The 15,519-nt window shown below is 41.4% G+C and overlaps 1 protein-coding gene across 3 annotated transcripts in view; it reads right to left on the bottom strand.

The window, feature by feature from the left end:
- Positions 1-200: 200 nt before the first annotated feature.
- The window catches only part of LOC121322000 (collagen alpha-2(VI) chain-like), a 40,601-nt gene continuing 25,282 nt past the window's right edge, over positions 201-15,519 (bottom strand). For all 3 annotated transcript variants that reach the window (XM_041261418.1, XM_041261420.1, XM_041261419.1), the window contains exons 26-29: positions 13,693-13,845; positions 13,127-13,579; positions 12,609-12,647; positions 201-1,131 (exon numbers count right to left, since the gene is read on the bottom strand). In XM_041261418.1, the coding sequence (XP_041117352.1) occupies positions 524-1,131; positions 12,609-12,647; positions 13,127-13,579; positions 13,693-13,845 (1,253 nt within the window). In that variant the 3' untranslated portion in view covers positions 201-523. The remainder of the gene's footprint in view (positions 1,132-12,608; positions 12,648-13,126; positions 13,580-13,692; positions 13,846-15,519) is intronic.

The raw sequence follows: 15,519 nt of genomic DNA, 5'->3' as shown, positions 1-15,519 counted from the left end.
AACAGACATGATTACAACTTTACACGATTCCAACTGTACTTTATAGCACCTTTTATAGTAAAACAATTCTGGAGCTGGGTACAAGTTTACAGCATGTAAAAGCTCATGATTTGATACATTTCTTTTAAAGGCTGACATGAATTGAAAGATGGTTTACTTAAGAAAACCACAAAGAGAGATGGACAACTCTGGAGCTGGAGGGAGGTTTAATGGTTTAATTAAACAATTAACATGTTGGACCAAAGTTGTGGCCTGCAGGAAACAAAAACTAAAAGAAATCCACAGATCTTCAGATTACAGATAAGTGACAGAAGCATACTCAGTGAGAAACACAAATACAGTCTCCAAATCTTCTCTAACAACAGCACCATAATGTAAAAAAATTAATAATAATAATTGCGTGATTCTTTTTCCTGTTTAAAATTCTAACCCACAAATAAACAGCTCATAAAAAAAGTTACTGATATGTCAAGAAAAGATTCTGTGTTTATATCCAATAATATATCCCCCCGTGACAGCACTACTAACAAATCCACCTGATGAAATGATCGAAGAAGCTGGACCTGGAGAGCTGGGAGAAGGCTTTCTCACGGAAGATGGCCGCCCGGTCTCCCAGTCCGATTTGCAGCAGGATGTCCATGTCTACATCGTCCCCCACGGCGATCACCGTGGGAACAACATCGGCCTTGCGCATGGAGGTGACGGCCTCTGAGAGGCTCTTACTGCCGGTGATGCCGTCCGTGATGAAGACGAAGGCAAGCTCCGCGTTGCGCCGGGCGACTCTCTGGCGCCCCCTCTGGTCATTGACGATGTTGTTGATGGCGTGGATGATGGCGGAGCCCACGTTGGAGGAGGAGTCGAGGTATTTCATCTGCGCCAGGCTGTCCGCGATGACGGTGAGGTTGTGTGTCAGGGAGAAGGCTACTCTCTGCTCGGCCTCACTGCCGTACTGCAGCAGGGCCATGCGTGCGTTCAGCTCGTCATCCTCACGGCGGGCCAGGATCAGCCGCCGTGCCACATCCTCCACGAAGGTGCGGGCGTAGCGGAAGTTCTCCAAGCCAACCCGCTCCGAGCCATCCAGCAGGAAGACGATGTCGACTGGGCGCTGTGTGCACTGTGCTACGGCAAGCTCTGAGGGACAAAAACACAGTTAGTTTCCCTGCTTGGAAGCATACAGTTGTTTTTAATCACATTTACATGCTTCATGAAATCAGTCCCTATTCAGTCCAGGTCATTGTCTAGCATGTGAACCATTGCATGGAGGTGCTAACTTCGGGGAGTTAGAATCCTCGCGTTTGGCTCTCCTGCTGTAACCAATTACTGCTTTTCCAATCAGTTACATGTTTTTAATTTCTCCGTGCTTATCATACAACTTATTTATTAAGTGCAGGGCTGAAAAATGTACAAGAGCTTTGGGCCATTTTTTGTTTGTTAGCTGAGAAAACTTTGAAATATCAAAAACATGTAAAACATGCAATTGTAACTTAATATTTAGTAGTTTTTTTTTTGTTGCTCTATGTCATGCTAAGACATTGTCATTCAGCACTTTTCAAGAAATCAAGCAATAGAACACTCCAATCACCAGAAACTTTGACCATACAAAGCAACATTTTTTAGCAAACAATGTAGCAACTACATATAAATGAAGCCCATAGAGGAAGCACTCTGTCCAATACCCAGGATTGTGCACAAATATCAGCTAAATTGGCCAACTCAAAACCCTGGTCTAAGATGAGTTAGGCCTTAAAAATGAACTGTTTTCTAAAACTTCAAGATTGTTGAATGAATGAACGAAGGGTTAAGAAATTAAAAACAAAATAAACCACATGGTACATCCTGAATTGCATTCAATACATTTATTTAGTTTAATGTTTCTTTCTTTTCTCTGTTTATTTACAAAGACCATCTACATATAAATGCTTCTTACAGTCATCTTGGACAATTTAACATCTGATATGTGCCTGGCACTTATACATTCACAGGGTTACAGCATCACTTCAATACATTGAGACAGTGAATTGTAACATACCTGAGATGATATAAAGATTTTTAATGGAATAACACTTTGAAACAACCGCTGCAGATCCATATGGATTTCAATGGAATATCTGATGGTCTTGTAATATTCCATTGGATTGCTACCATAATCCATTGGATTTCTACCATATTCCATTGAATTCATTACGGATCACTGGCCACTACAGTGTTTCATTTCACATTGAAGTATAAGAGCAACTGTGCAAGTTTTCTGTTTGGTCAAAAACAACCGTAATACTCGCTAGCATGCAGACCATGCTTGCCAGAGAAGACCGAGCTTTTACTTTTGGATCAGATATATCAAGGCCAAAATGCAAGTTGCTCTATATTTTGTTTGAGAAAAATAAAACCATTTTATGGGAATGATCAAGTTTTTACTAAAAAAAAAAGGTTTCTTAAAAAGATTGGAGAAACAGGATTCCTTGTACATGCTGGAATGATATGATATTCCATTGGATTCCTACAATATGAACAATGTAAAGAATAGGTAAGCATTATAAAGCCCAGAGATATGGTACAGCATATTAATAAACATGGCAAACTATGGTAAACTAAATTAATTATTTAAACATGGGACAAGCTAAGGAAAACTGCTAAATTACAATACTAAAATACACCTCCTAGCAAGCCAAGTCAACCTTTATATGAAATTTTCCATTGCAATGCATTATTGGGAAAAGAATCCTCATATAGATATATTGATGTCAGACGTACTGTATCCAAAGGGTTACTTTAAAGAAACTTCATCAAATCACATTAAAAACAATAGTATACCACAGAATCAACCAAGTATTAACATGTTATAGTCAAGGCCACACATTTCCTTCTATTGTTTGAAACTTAACTTACAATCTAACGTTATCGGAGCATGTTTTTTGATCAGTTTAACACACTGCCTGCACTGTCTGGCTTTAAATACTGCCATTGCCTAACTTTCATAAAAATAAAAAAATATACACAATTCCACTTTTAAAGGACTGTTATTCCCTAGAGTTCTTGTGAATTCGTATACGACTGGACCTGAAATGACTTTACCTTTATAGTTCCATACAGAGGCTGGTATCTGATTCTCATTCCAGACAATGCTAGGGGTTGGACAATGATGACACTTTAATTTATCATTGGCTCAAATATCAATTGGGAGTGCATTTTGTCATTTATTTTTGCTACCATCCAGTTTTTAGTTGTACCAAAATGAAGGCTAAAAGCCAGAATGATTCAGAGGAACGATAAAGAGCAGTGGCTATATCTATCTGTAGATACCTACAATAAATTACATCAGCAGGAAAGAAGCAAGAAAGGGGATCAGTATGATCTTAATTGCATATAGCAGTAATACTGACTTGCTTTAGGGTAGCATTAATGAGTTTTGGCTGCCATTGCTGACTAGTTTAGCACAACCCTAGTGCTATATCTGGGTCCCCCATGATATTCCCGTACACCATTTTGAAGGTGTCAATGAACATCTTGGTCCATTGCTCCCTGTCTTCTCCCGTGGTGAGCCTGGCTCTCTGGGCAGTGTATGCCAGGGTGGCCACCATTTTGGGGTAGGAATCGGGGTCCTGGCTCGCCTTCAGGGAGCTAAACAGGTGCCTGACCTCAGAGATGGAGGCGGGGATAGAGCTGGGGTTTGAGAGGTCCTTCCCCTCCTCTGCAGGGGCTGGGTACTCATTCCAAGGCTCTGTCCCATCTGCAAGGGAGTGTTAAAACAAGAGTTTAAAGGGGGGGGGGGGGGGGGGGGGCTAGGTGGACCCGCTCCAGCCTTTCACCTCTGGAGGCTTGGGTTCCAATATGGTGGCGCAGACAGACAGTGGGCTAATTCACTAGCCTCTCATTCCTGCCTTTCACCTCTAGAGGCCTGGGTTCCAATCTAGATGTGTATGTGTTGTAGACAGACAGCGGGTTTATTCACGAGCCTCTCCTGCTTTTCATCTGGAGGGCTAGGTGGTGTAGAAAGACAGAGGTCCATAAAACTGATGTGTCTTCCACTTCCAGGTTTTTTTTAGCTTTACATGCAGACAAGGTGTTTGAGATGAAACATCAAAACAGGCATGAAGCAGGTTGCTCACACTGAGATGCACTGGTAATGAGACAGCAGGCAGCAAGAGGAAGTCAGTTACTACAGGTGTCGTGGTGACATGCTCACAAAACAAAAACATACAATAGAGTTTCACTCAATCCAACATCTGGCAGGAGAAAAGGGAAGAGTCTCTCTCTGCTTGACTACAGTAGGCAACATGATGACACCAGCCCCAGTGGAATACAGCACAGTCAGTATCTAACAAATGCCATTCATATTTCAGGTAAGCAGTTTCCAGGATGTAGCATAGCCAGACTTCATGCATAATCAAGGTCACATTGAGGTTTGACTGACATACGGATGTATGGACAGATGGACAAAGACCACCACAATAAATCTGTATCTTTGTCCCTGATATGGTTGGAAGCTGACAACAGAACTCACTTAACTCTCAATTGCTGAGATTGAGACAGCAGAACTTGTTTTTTTTTATTCACAAAGCAAATGGAAACTCACAGATTTACATAAATTAAGTTCAAAAACAAAGTTCTGCCCAAAATTCTCAGCCCAGCATGGTGGAGTCCTCCAAACCATTCCTACTGTATTCCTCCTTCTGAAACCCCTTTGGAAGAGTAGCACTCACTGGTTATGAAGTCACCGAAGGGCTACACAGCAATATGTAGAGTCGACCCAGCTTCCACTAAGGCCCATAGGGGGCACTCTGTATCCCTAATTTACATAAAGTTTCCGTACAAAACTGCTGTGTCTTATTGTTCAGCAATTCATACACAACTGCACCAATTGCAATTCTCTACTTGCACTGAAACCGGTGAACTCATACCCGGTCTCATGGTGTCGCTTTCCGTTGAACAACCCTCAGCATCTTTTAAGGATAGCAGTAGGTAGCAGTGGTGCTTATCTTCTTACACTTTAGGTAGCTGTCATATTCTGTCTGTCTGCTCAGCTGGTGGAGCCTGCTATTTTTTTTTTTTACCACAGCAACAAAGAAATGCATTGCTGGTATTTCAGAGAAGATGCAAAATACATGAAAATACCCCATCATGCAAATCAGCTAGTTTACTACCTGAAGGGTTATTATTAGGGTTATCATTAGCAGACATGCTTATACTGTAGACATGTGCCAGTTCATACATATAGTAAGTACTGTGATGTTAGCCACATTTACAAAATACCATTCAGTACCATAAATATCTACATGGTATGACATACGAAATAAATGTGGTATAAATACCCACATACTGCAGATAAAATGACGGTGGATGCCATTCTACAAGATATAGGTAAAACCTGCTTCTACCTGTAAAGAGTGCTTCTTCTGTTTCAGGTCACTCCTGGACCTAAAACAATGACCGGCTGTGTTCTGAAACCCCATGGTCTGACAGTGACAGTGTATGTGAGCTGAGGTAACATATACCAAGCATGGTCTGGCAGTGGTGTAACAAAGTTTAAACCGGATACAAACCCTTGGATTAGCTATGGATGCTTTAAGATGACTGGATTTCAACCACAAAGACATTCAAAACTTACTGAGAAACACCTTTTTTCACAATTATCCATTTAATTGCTAACTGAAAGGGTTGTTTATTGTTGGGGCTAGGAGTTTGTCACGGAAACAGTCACGGTCAGTCCATTCAAAATCACAGAGGAAATGATGGGGAGAATAAAGTCATGGGGATAAAAAATAAATAAATAAATGTCTTAATAAAAGCATATTGTGGGGCTTGGTGTGCACACGTCCAGCAATGAAGGACGAGGAATTTCAATTGCTTATTTTTCTGCTCTGCAACAGTGACTACTAAATAACAGTAGCATTTATAAGCGCTGAACTAAACAGAGAATAAAGATGCAAACGGGAAAGGGTAAGCAGACGGGAAGCGTAACACACTAGGGGCGAGAAATACACACACGTGGATAACACAAAGAGGGTGTGGGGCTGACAAGAGACGTGTACATAAAATTAAGAGCAACCGTACAACAGTTAAACAAGTGGAACAATAATTTAAATTAAAAAGAGAAAACTGTTCATGTATGTGTAATAACCCGAGATCCAAGATGCAAGAGTATAACTTTAATCATAGTGTCTTTATTAGAACAATCTCTGTTGAAACCTACACATTAGTGTTTTCTAAGGACTTCCTCGACCCCACGGTATCCTAGGTAGAGGGTAAGTATGTAGGGCGCTACTGACCTCTAGTGGCATAACTTGAACTGCATTATATACATACACATTCACATTACTACATTCACCCCCCCTTAAGATTTCAGCTTCTCTAAAATTTGGAAACAGTTTAAACACAGTTATAAACAAAATGTAACACTAATACACTAGATGTCTCTGAACTATTGTTGTAACAACAACTACACACAATAGTCCATCCTTAACTGTACATAAACATTTAATTTCAAACTTTTTTAAAATTTTTTTTATTTACAAGTCAAAGTCCTTCAGGTAACCAGGCTTTTTGACAGTTCTTTGGGAATGACGCACAGCTTGTGCCATGCTTTGATTGTCCCTGCCCACCTCTGGGGAACTCCCAGTTTGTTCCTCTGGTTTCAAAGCAAGCTGCTCTGAGACAGTGTCCGCATTGTTTGGAACAAGTTCATCTGGCATGGTTACTCTAGCTGGTGGTTGTAGAACCTCTGCAGGTGTGTCCTGTACAATATCCTCTGACCCAGTGGTGTTGTCCTGTTGTCTAGACAGGATCTGATCTATGTGTCTGCGTACTATTCTGCCATCTCCCAGCATTACCTTGAAAGATACAGGACCAGTCACTGTTACAATGACTCCTGGTATCCACTTGGGACCGTAACTGAAGTTTCTTGTCATCACAGAGTCTCCGTCTCCAAAACTCCTCCCCTTTGTGTGCTTGTCGTGGTGTTCCTTTTGTTTATTCTGCTTAAATTCCACTTTTCTCTTTAAATCGGGATGCACTAAATCAAGCGTAGACCGAAGTTTCCTCCCTAGTAACATCTCTGCTGGGGAGAGTCCTGTGGTAGTTTGAGGTGTTAACCTATAGCTGAATAGTACCCTTGACACTTTAGTTGACATGCTTCCTTCTCCTGCTTTCTTCATCATCGTCTTGAATATTTGAACAGCTCGTTCTGCGAGACCGTTGGAAGACGCATGAAACGGGGCTGATGTAACATGGACAATGCCATTTTTGTTCATGAATTCCTTGAACTCTGAGCTGACAAAACAGGTGCCGTTATCAGAAACTACCATTTCTGGTAATCCCTGATTGCTAAAACTTTTTCGCAAACAGTCAATTGTAACAGCTGATGTTGCTGAAGTTACCGGGTAAACATCCATCCATTTGGAATGAGCATCTATGAGTATCAAAAACATCTGCCCCATAAATGGTCCTGCATAATCTAGGTGCAATCACTTCCAGGGTCTGTCTGGCCACTCCCAAGGATGTAGCGGGGCTGTGGCTGGTGCTTTCCGGTGTTCCTGACACTTGCTACATGCCTTTACCCGTGTCTCTATCTCCTCGTCTAGTTTGGGCCACCAGAAATAACTTCTGGCCAGAGCCTTCATGCGCGAAACCCCTGGATGGCACTGATGCAGCTGTTTTAACACAGTCTGTCGTCCTCGCTGTGGGATGATGACACGTGCCCCCCACAAGACACAACCATCTTGCACACTCAATTCTGTCTTCCTAGCAGAATAAGGTGTAAAATCTGTTCCTTCCCCCTGCTGTGGCCACCCCCTTAAAACGTACTCTCTCACCCTAGACAGTATGGAATCTTTACCTGTCCACACTCTCACCTCCTCTGCGGTCACCATCGCTATGTCTTCCATCATCAGCACCCTGTCTTCCAGACCTGTGGATTGGGAAGTGTCTGGCAGTGGCACACGACTCAAGGCGTCTGCGTTGCCGTGGTCCTTACCCGCCTTGTAGACTATCACGTACTCATACGCCCGCAGTGTCACAGCCCACCTCTGGATCCTCGGTGACACACAGAACCATTTCGTTGAAGAGTGAAAGAAGCGGTTTATGATCTGTGCATATGGTGAACTTTCTACCATAGAGATACTTGTGAAACCACTGCACCCCGAAAATCACAGCCAGTCCCTCTTTATCAAGCTGAGAGTAGTTTCGTTCAGCTGATGTGAGTGTTCTTGACATAAAACCTATGGGTCTCTCCCACCCATCTGGCATGAGGTGTGAAAGTACTGCTCCTATCCCGTAGGGGGAGGCGTCACAGGACAGAATCAGCTATTTCTCACTGTCGTAATGCACAAGTATATCTCTGGATTGCATTAGCTTTTTAGATTTCTCAAAAGCAGCCTCCTGCTCTTTTTTCCATTGCCATTTTGTGTCTTTTCTCAACAATTTGTGCAGTGGAGCCAACAGTGTTGACAGGTTAGGTAAAAACCTGTTATAATAGTTCAATAGTCCTAAATAAGCCTTAAGCTCTGTTATGTTGGTAGGTGCAGGTGCATTTTGGATAGCTTGTACCTTGTTCTTAATTGGGTGTAGTCCTGTGGCATCCACTTTGTGACCCAGAAACTCAGCCTCACTTCCCAGAAAGGTACACTTACTTCTCTTTAGCCGTAGGCCTGCCTCCTTCACTCTCTGAAGTACCTCGCTTAGCATCTGCAGGTGCTCCTGATCATTCTTGCCCGTCACCATGATGTCGTCCAGGTAAATGGCTACATGGGGAATTCCCTGCAGCAAACCCTCCATAATTCTCTGAAAGATAGCTGGACTGGATGAAACCCCGAATGGAAGACGATTCACAGTAAATAACCCTTTGTGTGTTTATAGTTACACACTTTTTTGATTCCTCATCCAATATTACCTGTTGATAGGCATGACTCATGTCCAATTTGCTGAATTTTGCCCCTCCTGAGAGCTTTGCAAAAAGATCTTCAATTCTGGGAATGGGATACTGTTCCAGTTTGGATACCCGATTTACAGTAAGTTTGTAATCTCCGCAAATCCTCACAGAGTTATCAGGCTTTAGCACTGGGACTATGGGAGCTGCCCACTCAGAGAATTTCACTGGTTCAATTATTTTGTCTCTCAAGAGGCGGTCCAGCTCAGCCTCCACCTTCGGTTTCATAGCATAAGGCACAGGTCTTGGCTTAAAGAACCTTGGTGTTGCCTCTTTGTCAACATATATTTTAGCCGGTGGGCCTCGCAATGTCCCCAATTCCTCTTTGAATACATTCTCATGTTTCTTCAACACATTCTGGAGTGTTGTTTTGTCTCTACCTATCTGGTTTACAGTGCCCCAGTTTAATTCCAACTCCTTAATCCAATCGTGGCCCAGTTTCAGGAATTTCACTAATGTGATGAGCCCCATGTTTTTTTTTCCCCACTTTTCCCTGCCTTTGTTTTCCTCCCCCTCTAGGTTTGGTTTTCTCCACAGGTGAGCTCGCCCTGCACGCTTTCCTGATGTGCCCCTTTTTTCCACATCTGTGACACATTTCCTTAAGAAAACGACAGTCATTCGCCATGTGCTCACCACCGCATCTATAACATGCCCTCATAGTTCAGCTAGTTCGTGGTTCCCTCCACGTTTTTAGCTTTTGCACTGTAGCCTGGCTAGCATGTTTCCAGTTAGCACCATTGCTTCCTTTGCTTTGCCATTGTAAATCCTGAAAGTCTTTGTTCGCTGTCTCCAATGCCTGAGCAAGTTTCAGTGCTTTTTCAAATGTTAACTCGGTTTCTGCTACCAGCCTGCGCTGAATACGATCATCGTCTACACCAGACTAGCCTGTCCCGTAACATTTCCTTTAGCCTATCTCCATAGTTGCAATGTTGAGCCAGTTCTCGTAGCACTGCCACATATTCAGTCACACTCTCATTCGCCTGTTTGTTTCTCGAGTTAAATTTAAAGCGTTGAACTATTTCGCTGGGCTTTGGGTTGTAGTGCGTTTTCAACAGTTCAACTAAATCGTCAAACGATTTGTCCCCTGGCTTATCTGGGCTTAACAAATTTCTCATCAGACTATATGTTTGGCTTCCTACCAAACTTAAGAGAATCGCCCTCTTTTTATTGCCATTGTCAATCTCATTTGCTTCAAAAAAATGCGACAGCACTTCGCAATATTCCTCCCATGTCTGTAGCTGACTATCAAACAGCGCTTGTTCCTATCGTGGCAGCCATGTTCCGTTGTCTGTAAGCGCTCTCGCTAATGTTAGCAGGTTGGGTCGAAGCTATGCAGCTACACTTTTCTCCTTTGTTGTCTCCGTTTTCAATGACCTATGACAAGTCGCCAGATTTCCTCGTCGCCATATGTAATAACCCGAGATCCAAGATGCAAGAGTATAACTTTAATCACAATGTCTTTATTAGAACAATCTCTGTTGAAACCTACACATTAGTGTTTTCTATGGACTTCCTCGACCCCACGGTATCCTAGATAGAGGATAAGTATGTAGGGTGCTACTGACCTCTAGTGGCATAACTTGAACTGCATTATATATATACACATTCACATTACTACAGTATGTCCTGCAGCGAATGCTGGCTGTTAGTATAGCGCGCGCACACACACAGACTGAACTGTTAACATAACTTTCAAGTATTTAAAGATCTTAGTTTGATACAGATTTTTTTTCTTTTCTAAAAAAAAAAAAAAAAAAAAGACAGTAAAGTATGTTATCGGAGCTCAAAATATGTAATTATTTTTTCAAATTAATAAACAATAAACATGTTTGTTTTTTTTTTAAATGCAAAATTTTATGTTAATAAGAAACACTTTCCAATAAAATCACATACAGATGGAACACAATTTACTGACATCACCGCAAGTCACGCAAAAATCGCAGACACTAGCAAGACACGGAATCCGTGACACCCACAACCACCGTGACTAAATCCCAGCCCTGAAAAGGTATATAGGATTACGCAATACACAGACAAGGTGCAGTGCTATTGAGACCCGCTGCTGTTTAGATTGTCAAGGAAAGTAAAAAGCCTTTATGGAAATCCCTGCACTACGCTGAAAATATTTCAATAGAAAGAAACTTTGGGATGTGGGGTAGATGTACTAAAGTGTTGCGGCTGTCACAATAGTCACAAACCCAGTTCCAAACGAGTCGGAAGTCTAGGGTAAACAAAAGCACAATGCTGTTAGCAACTTTTTAGGTAATGCTTTGCGGCAGCAGTTTGTCTTTGCGGTTCAGCCTCAGTTGAATATGTAATTATGGGCATTGCTGCATAAATTTGCAAAAATGGGTGGAGATTATGAGATATGAGGCTCGACAGCCACATAATTCTTGAGTTGCTGTCTAATTTAAAAGATTACCTGGAGCCTGTCACCCAGAGAAGCCACGCTATCCCTGCAGTGGTCAAACTATTGTCCACCCTGCATTATCTTTCCCAGGGTCATTTCAGGGGACTGTGGCAGCTGTTGCTGGCATTTCCCAGTCAGCTTTTTCTTGTGCGTTGCCAGTTGTACTCAATGTATTTTTAAGGTGAACACTCAAATACCTATTTTTCCCTAAAAGCAGGGTGTACTTACAAGCCTTGCAAACAAATATCTATGACATTTTTGGTTTCCCCAACATTTTGGGAACAATTGACTGCACACATGTGGTGCTAACCCCTCCAGCTCATTCTGAACATCTGTACAGGAATAGGAAACACGCCTATTCTATTAATGTGCAGGTGGTTTGCAATTGTGCACAATTTACCACTGCACCCCTGTAAAACTTAACATTGACAGTATACATTTGGCCTATAGGCTACTCATGATAATACCAATTAATGGTATAATGCAAAATTTGTTGCATATCAACGAGAATTGACTGTTCTGTAAATATCATAACTTGTCAATGTGGCACCATGATATATTTTGTGTTAATTGTCTAGGCTACTAAGTAGGCCAAGTTAAAAGTAATAATAACAAAAAACTAAAATCATTTTAAAATAATCATTTATTCACATTGTACACTTGTGTGGAAGGCAGCAGCACGATTTACTTTGTGCTACTGGTAGCCTACATGCTAAAGCAAAAAGAAAGTGGGGCAGGTATTTATTTGATTTTACTACTATATAGGCCTACTGTACAGATTCATATATTTTTTTACATAATGTAATGTGTAGCCTACCCAAACCACATTAGTGTTATTTCAGTGCAATGATTTATACATTTAAAATATATTGAGCACTATAAATGTATGTGTGTTTGATTTTATTGTAGTTCTTAAAACCCGACACCTCTTTACGTCAGACAAACAGCAAGTGGTTAGCGAGTGGTTACTGTATGATTATGAAAAGCTTTTTCATAGAAAGATATTTTTATTTGGGGGTGACGGTGGGGGCTCCACTATAGAATCTGATGGGATTAAACTGCCTTTCATTGTTTATTCTCGCAATGGTAAAGATCTCGCTAAGAGGGCGCAATAAATATTTTAATTAGTATATTGTGGCTGTCTTCATAAACATATTCTTAGTACATATGACCAAATGTATACCTTGTGAATTGTCGCAACGAAAATGCCATTTTCTGTATGTTTGTACTGCCCATCTTAGTACAGCTACCCCTTTTCTCTCATTTGAATTTCCATACCTGTTTTGCAGGGAAGATCTGGGCAAACAACAAATGGATCTGAAAGAAAAAAGATGAGCCAATGAGATTCATTGAACACCAAGCAAATATCATCACACCTGGTAGAGACAATGCAAAGGAGTATCCCTATGATCAAATATGTGTGTATCCCTATGATCAAATATGTGTGCATATATATATATATATATATATATATATATATATATATATATATATATATATACACACACACACACACACACATACATACAATCAAGGTAGTGGAGAGTAGGTAGAAATACTCCATCAAAAGTATATAGCGAACAAAGATCTATCGTGAGGCAGTGATAAAGCAGATAATGATAATAAGAAGTAGGAAAATTGATTTAAAACCTTGGTTAGATCTCCTTTTAAAGGGAGGACAATGATGAAGTCGCTAGTGCTAACAGAAAATATAATGTACTGAAAAGCCTTGGTTAGCTCGATAGTGTTGCTATTGCTAAGAGGAGGTAAGAGGACGGGTGCTAAAGCTTCTCTACCTGGGCACAGCACCTCCTCCATTTTGTCGATGAACTCCTCGGCTACCAGGTCTGCAAACAGGTTCATCCCGGTCACGCGGCTCTGATCATTGCACGCAATGGATTTCAGGCTCTCGTCCTCCTGGTGACGGCTGAACATGTCCCCGATGCCGATGGCGTTGACGATGACGTCGCCGCTGCACAGGGACTGCAGGAGCTTCTCGTCATCACGTGGGTCGTAGCGCCCATCTGTGATGACCACAGCGAAAACCTTGGCCTTGTCGCGCTTGCTACCTTTGATCAGCTGGTCGTAGGCGAAGCGCAGGGCGGAGGGGGTGTAGGTGCCCCCCGCGATCCACTGCAGCCTCTTCACAGCGTCCTTGAAGGTGGCCAGCGAGTCGATGCGCGGGTCGTTCAGCTGGATGGCCTCAAAGGTGTTGTCATGGCTGTACTGGACGATGCCAACGCGAGTGCCTGAGGAAACAAAGAGTCCATGGGTCAACTGCAATGTTCCTCTTACTACACCCAGCTGTAATGGGAGGCTCAGAGTAAGTCCTATAATTAAAGCTGCTTGTCAGTGTCCTGACCTGTGTCCGATTTGGGGTCCTTGGCGATGGAGCCCAGCCTGCTCACCACGTTGATCACAAAGTTCTTCTCCAGGGTGAAGTTGGTGAGCCCCACACTCTCAGAGCTGTCAATAACAAAGACGATATCCAGAGCCCCACAGCGCTTCTCACAGTCTGGAAGACACACAGCATTGAAACTGCTCTTTAAAGATGAACTCCATTTGAAGCAACTTGCAGTGGCACCAGGCATCCTTCAAATAGTTCTGACCTTGATATAAATAGCTTCACACAGCACAGCATATACCTGTTCCTTTCCTGCTGCAGTATTCTGTATTCCTATTGGTATCCACAAAGATGCAACTGAGGTGAGCAAAGGAAAACATAGCACACCATTTGCCTCTACTAAGGAGATCTAATTTAAAAGTACAGAATCTAATTTTTTTTAATGTTCATGGGGTATATGTACTAAAATGTGCCAGTCGCAGCGCAAACATACTGCAATTTGCATTTCCGTTACGACAATTTGCAAAGAGCACATTTTGTCGTATGTACTGAGAAAAAATATGTTAATGAAGAGAGCCGCAATATACTAATTAAAATATTATTTGCGTCATCTTAGCGAGAGTTGTACGACATTGTTTCAAATAAAACAGCAGCAGCTGAGTTGTGGTTTGCTGCAGCAGAGAGTGCCCGAAGGATAACGTCTGTACATGCAAGGGTGCAAGAATCAAAATAAAACTGTTTTTGTTAAACGTAAATCTGTACAAAGCATTCTGTTCTGTCTTCATTGTACCTATTTTAATATATATATATATATATATATATATATATATATATATATATATATATATATATATATATATATATATATATATATAAATGAAATGCAGTTTAATCCCATCAGATTCTATTGTGGGGCCCCAACCTTCACCTCCTAAAAGCTTTTCATAATCATACAGTAGCCCCTTGCTAAACCAGACATAAGGATATAAATCATTGCGCTGAAATAACACTAATGTGTTTTGGCAATGCAACACATTACATTATATAAAAGTATAAATCTGTACAGTAGGCCTATACAGTACAGCAGTAAAATCAAATGAATACCTAGCGCACTTTTTTTGTATTTTAGTCTACGGGTAACAAAAAATAAATCATGCTGCTGCATTATATACATTGGTGTACAATGCCAATAAAAGACTATTTTAAATTGAAACTAAACTATTTAAGTTTTTTTAAAAATTTTATTTTAATTAATACTATTTTTAACTTGGTCTATTAGCCTAGACAATAAACACACAATAGATCATGGTCCTTGTGATGAGTCAAAGGGTTTTCGGTCTGTGATTCAGCCTTCCGACAGTAGATGGCATCAAACCAACTCGGGACTTCCCTTACCAAGATCTCGTGACCATGGCAAAAGTCATCTTTTGAGGGGCGGCACCTTGGTGAGGGGCGGAAGTACGAGTATGTAAATTCCAGCCACTGGAGTCAAGTGAAGGATAAGGACACTTGTCAGTTGGGGATTGGTGTTCCACTGACTACAGAGGCGGGACATTACATACTAAAGGGAACGTACTACTGTGTTCGGGGTTGGTCCGAAAGTAAAATAGGAGGAGTAACGGGAGGAGGGAGAGACTAGTTTGGTGCAGCGGGATTTTTAAAAAAAAAAACACTAACATTTATTTTGTCTTTTTTTGTTTATGTATGGTTTACCACGAAGACAATTAAAGACGAGTTATCACAATCTGTTTTGGATTTCACCCCTGCACTCCTTCCCTCACACCATTTTGTTTTCTTTTGTTATTTAATTATTTTGTTGTGTATAGATAATAAAAAATAAATTAT

The sequence above is a fragment of the Polyodon spathula genome, chromosome 10 (assembly GCF_017654505.1).
Source record: "Polyodon spathula isolate WHYD16114869_AA chromosome 10, ASM1765450v1, whole genome shotgun sequence".
Taxonomy (NCBI): domain Eukaryota; kingdom Metazoa; phylum Chordata; class Actinopteri; order Acipenseriformes; family Polyodontidae; genus Polyodon; species Polyodon spathula.
The sequence above is the reverse complement of the archived record's forward strand: the minus strand, read 5'-3'. Positions and strand labels throughout refer to the sequence as shown.